The following is a 5,665-nucleotide window of genomic DNA, read 5'->3' on the forward strand; positions in this document are numbered from 1 at the left end:
AAGCAAATATCCGCAGAACATTTACAGTCTGAAAAGGCTTTTGTTTAAAATGGTTTCATAGAAATTTCTTGTATTATTAGCTTATAAACATTTACAACATTTTTATTTGGTATTCAATTATAGAATATCGATGATCTAATACATTATGACTGCAAATAAGATCATTGGAAATGCCCAAACACTATTTCCTAGTATCAATCACATATAATGTCGTGATGCATTTATATTGCATTAATTTAACCTATAATGACTATAATTACGTAAAAGTGCATATAACAATTATGTCATCATTGCAGTACTTGAATTTTAACTAGTATTATGAACTTTGATCTTTTGCCGTACAGTTAAACAAAATAAGTTCTATAGGCTTTACTTCATAAAGAGTTTAAAATTGATTTCTATTTTGTGTAAATGTTTTTTGCAATTGATGGAGTACTTCCCATATGCAATTGTTATAAAACGTTCTGCATGAAACATTTAGGTCATAATATCCTGGATTTCTTTTAAAACAGTTTGGTAAATATATTTATGGAATGCATTAAATATGAATTTATAGAGCTCTACATTAAGCAGGTCTTAAAAGGTCAATATGTTTTCTTTTCTTTGACTTCTTTTTTTCAAAACGTTTTGACTTTTTGTTAATAACTCTTCAATTAGAAAGTATTTTGACATATTTTGACTTATTCAACATCTAAATCATGCGATCAAATAGAACATATAGTTTATTGAAACTATTTCACGAAATTATTTTATTTCGTGCTTATATAAATTACGTTTTAATTAATCGTATACAATTCCGATTTATTGTGTATAAGAACATATAATGAACATAAAACGTTGTGTTAACTAGTCACCTTTTGGTGGGGCTCCATAAAGATATCAATGCTAGCTTTTAGCATTTTAGATAGGAAATAGATAACATGTTTTCGATAAAACAGGTATTGGGTCTTTGTAATTAACGATCGTATAATGATATAGACGTCACTTTGTTCGTCAAAACCGTAATGATATGGTAAACAAACTCATAACCGTCTAACAGTTAGAACATTTTCATATTATTACAACGAATATAAACACGTCCTAAACTATGCAAACAGCGCAAAATACGAAACGAACAATAAATATATTGTTTTGAAAGGAAAACATTTCTAACTTTTGAATCGTATTTTTATATAAAGAGACCATTATAGATAAAATGGCTTTGTAGATGCATACATGTGATAGGTACCCGATGATTTAATAGCTTAAACTTAAGATACACTTTGTTAATCGTCTTTTTAAGGCGTAAAACAAAAGTTTCGAATAAAAAGGTGAGTAAAATATTGCCCCATAATATTTATTTATTTTCATATTTTTGTGTTTTGTTGTTTGATTGTGTTGTTTTGGTTGTTCATTCAAGAGTTTCTTTTATAAATCTTATCATTGGTTTAATGGTAAGACACATTATTGTCTTTTTTCAAAATTATACCTTAATAAATTATTATTCTTTGCAATTTCAAAGATAAAAAAACAAACGATACTTTTTGTCGGACCTTTAAAACATATGTTTCACTTTTTTAAGTTGTGTTTAATATCAACTAAATTTTTCTTCTCTTGATAACTAATTAATGTCCACTGAATAATTTCCAGAAAATATGGACCGTGACGTGATGTTAAGGATTATTTATCATTAAAACTATTTTTCTGATAGTATCATAATCATAAGAATTACCAAGAAGGAGTGACTCTGAAATTTAAGATGTAATACTATATACGTTTACATAAAGAAACAACAATATGCGTTACGTCTCTACAACCGTACTTGATGCAAACTACCAGTCTATAGCGCGACGAATGCTCACAATTGGCTTGATATATTTCTGATAGATGTACCAACGGATAATGTATGCAATGTGTATTCATGTGTGTAGATACAATGTACAAATGCTTTGTGCATTTGTATACTATTCCGTGGTAAAAAGCAGTGTATACTATAAACGTCATGTATCGCGTTTGAATTTGCTTTCAGGGTCTCTAATAAAATGTTCCCAATGACCGCCAAGTTTGAACATCACATAAGAAATAATTTTATAAAAGCTTAAATTGTGTGCAATGTTAATTGGAATATGTCTTGCTGGCCAAGTTTTGTTGTTGTTTTATCGTCGTTTGAAACATATGTTTTTCTATCACTTTCAGGTATGGATTGGAATTTTATACTAGGGTTGCTGTTATTTGCAATATTAGCCAGTGCTCAGTTTGACAGTGACGAAAGAGGTGGATTTCAAAGAAGAAATATTTTCAGAAGACGACAAATTAGACGATTTGACGACAATGATAGCGACGATCGGCGGCGGTCAATATTTAGAAGACAGAATATGCTTCGCCGGTTAGGCGAAAGTGATGACGATGATAGAAGAAGGAGATTCCGACAAAGTATGTTTCGACGTTCAGACGACAATGACAATGATGATAGGAGAAGACAATTTAGACAAAACATGTTTCGACGACGTCGATTTCAGGATGATGACAGTGGTGAAGATAGGAGGCGAAATATAATGAGAATGGTTTATAGGCAACGATTGAGAAGGAGACAACAACTTATTAGGCAGCGAGCGCTCCGTAGAATGCGGGGTTAGCAGTTACACATTTAACATATGATCTCATGAAATGCACATGTTGTTATTCGTGTAATAGAAGAATGTGATCAGTATATTCAATAGAATGTGTATCATTAAGTCTTATAAAACATTTTCCATCAACTTAGAAAATTGATCGATTGATCAGAAATGGACGATAAAAATACCGAATAAGTATCACTGTTTAGAAATGGTCTTGATAACTTTTACTTGTATTAGTGAAATATGTGAAACATTATCCAAGCAATCTTGATAAATATTGGCGTTTGCATGGGTATGAAAACATTCACTACAATATCAACAGTGGTCTAATAAAACATGTTTATATGTTTACCTCTATATTACTATGATTATGACTTATCCAAGTTTTCTTTTCTATTCATTGAATTTCTACTTGAAATGTGCAATGTTTTATACACTATTTTATGGGACAATTTGTTCAGATGTTGTGATTATTCTACGACGGCCTATAAAAATAATGAAATGAAAAGCTAAAAATGATTTTCTCTTTTAATTGTATTCATTAGTTACTATTATGTGTATCATGAAGTACAGACTTAGAATTTGTAGAATATGTATAAACGATATTGGTTGCACACATTTAAAAAAAAAATATTTTTGTATAAAATAGTAATGTTCATTTTCATGTTTGTTACTTCCATAAATATGTAAATAAACAATAAAGGTTTGACACGTGTTATGATTAAGCATTCATTAACATTCAATATTTCAATACAATTTTTAACCTCGTTATATTCGTAAGAAATATAACGAGGTTGAATATTGTATTGATATGAATATAACAAATTAAAAATTCCCAACGATGTTAGAACAGTCAAATTTGCGATGCAAAATTTTGGTCGTTGCTTCCGCGGATCATTACTTCTCGTAGGATTAATCTTGGGCTGTAACTTAGTACGCTATGTATGGTAGTACGTGACAGTTCATCTAGGTGTTATCATGTAGGATAGAGGATCAAATTAATGATGCATGCCACAACAAATCAATATTAGCTGGTCGAGTGGTCTAGGGCGCCGGACTTTGTGCAGGCGGTGTTGCCAAAGATGTCTCAGCGGTACGAGTTCGAGTCCCGCGGAGGGAACGACCAAAAATTTGCATCGTAAATTTGACAGTTCTAACATCGTTGGGAATTTTTCAGACCCTTCTATAAATTTACATTATCTTCCCTGTATCAATATGATCCGATGGAGCAGTGTAGCATATAGAGTCGTCATATTCTGAGACATATATATATGAATGTGTGTCAGTTTAACGCTGTCAATATAGATATGAATTGGTGTCAGTTTTACGCCGTCGGTAAAATTATGAATGTGTTGGGTGATTAATTTTTTCTGGGTCCCACATCTAAATACTTAAATGCAGTTGAATTCGACAAACTACAAACTTATTGACTCAAAATTGGTAACACACTTCTGGAACAAGAAAAATGCAAAAAAAAACAGGAATCGACTTTTAAGTGCAAATCACCAATTTGGTATGAGCAGCCCCGGGTACTGCAAGCTCGAATTCAGTGTATTATTTAATTTGTTCAATATAAGAAAGGTCTATGTAACACACAAATGATATACATAAGAGATACATGTATACTTACACTGAATTGAAAGAAATGTTTGCGATGAATGACTTTTAACAATAACCAATCAATTCAAATACCAATTATTTATATAACAAATTATCATTATACAGTAAAACTTCTTTAAACCGAACTACTTTCGGACTGTAGAATTCGGTCAGTGTGGACAGGTGTACGATTTGTCCAGGTTCAAAATGCATTTAAACTGACACAATGAGACTTCAGAAGTTGTCTTGTTTAGACAGATTTTCGGTTAATTCAGTGTTCAGTTTAGACAGATATCACTGTAGTTAAAAACTAATTTGTTTGTATGTTGGGCTATTTATTTCCTCAGTAGCCTGCTATCCTAGGCAAAAGAATAAAAAACTCTGCCCATATTGGCTGCATATGAAATAATATATTTATTTTAATAACAACTTAAAGTCAAAGGTATTTAATTTATATTTCCTGATTCGATAATGAAAAACAGAATTTAAGAAAAACAAAATAAATCTGTCATTTCTAAATGCGGAAATTTCAAATCACTATACTGACCTCTCGATTTAAGTGCGGTCTTTAATGCGAGTTTTACTGCAATAAGATCCAATATTTCCAACATGTTAGTAAGAAATAAATTTACGTATAATACAGTAATTTGATGCACAATGAAACTTGAGACTTACTTGTTCTTCATGTAGAATGATTTTGTAAATGATGCGAGTCAGTAATACACATAATTTGTCATTTGTTTCGGCAAAAATACCGAAGCGAATCATTAACAAATAGGGCCAAATCAGAGTCACCGAAGTCCAAACACATGGCGTAAACACAATAACAATAAACAGAGAGGATATACATACTTGATGTAGCGAACAGAACAAACTACAAATACATATGAAAACTGAGGATAAGGCCGAAATGACATCGCACAAAAAACTAAAGTATTTGCCAAAAATAAAAACCGTAACTCAACTATTATACAAAGAGTACATGAATATTTCACTATCACAACAAATTAAAAATTCTGTAGAATCGATATTTTCATTATAAGACCAGTCCATGCCCATAAATGAACTTTATTTAAAATACAAGTATATTGGTGGATAACGCATATCACTAATCACTATCATGGACAAGGTGAGGGTAGCACTTTCGGTATTTAGGCGCATACAAATGTACAACTACAAAAGGAGTTGAAAGCGAACCAGTGATGTTATAAGGGTACTTGTATTAGGGCTATATGCTACAATGCAATTAAGTTTCAATATTTTAGACTTGAGCATGTTTTCAACTTGACTATTTTTTTTTCAATTCGACATACCATTTGAGCAGTCGTTGTCGACAGAAAACTTAAATGTGGGCTATCGAGTTTGTAGCTTTTATGTCAAAATAGCAAAATGTGATTAGAATGTAACTTGCACCTTTCGTGTGTTTAAAAATTATATTTGTTCTACGCAAAACTTCGTAAACCAACGCT

General features: G+C 31.2%; 1 protein-coding gene across 2 annotated transcripts; it reads left to right on the top strand.

The window, feature by feature from the left end:
• The first annotated feature begins 329 nt into the window (after positions 1–329).
• Positions 330–3,278, top strand: LOC148603627 (uncharacterized). Of its 2 annotated transcripts, none has more exons than XR_015916567.1 (2): positions 330–516; positions 2,176–3,278. XR_015916567.1 is itself a non-coding variant. In XM_088552599.1 (2 exons), exons 1-2 carry the CDS (start codon positions 529–531, stop codon positions 2,613–2,615), a joined length of 495 nt encoding a protein of 164 aa, XP_088408725.1. In that variant the 5' UTR covers positions 526–528; the 3' UTR covers positions 2,616–3,278. The 2 variants fall into 2 exon arrangements, 1 of the variants encoding a protein (XP_088408725.1); XM_088552599.1 differs by lacking the exon at positions 330–516 and adding an exon at positions 526–583.
• Positions 3,279–5,665: the final 2,387 nt, after the last annotated feature.

The sequence above is a fragment of the Perna viridis genome, chromosome 11 (genome assembly GCF_037379345.1).
Source record: "Perna viridis isolate PV_CMFRI_1.1 ecotype Kerala chromosome 11, ASM3737934v1, whole genome shotgun sequence".
In the NCBI taxonomy this organism is placed as follows: Eukaryota; Metazoa; Mollusca; class Bivalvia; order Mytilida; family Mytilidae; genus Perna; species Perna viridis.

Bases quoted from the DNA above. Each gene is read 5' to 3' on its own strand.
- LOC148603627 (XM_088552599.1), top strand. From the start codon at position 529: ATGGAATGCATTAAATATGAATTTATAGAGCTCTACATTAAGCAGGTC. The intron at 584-2,175 runs GTCAATATGTTT...TATCACTTTCAG, and splicing joins CATTAAGCAGGTCTTAAAAG to GTATGGATTGGAATTTTATA.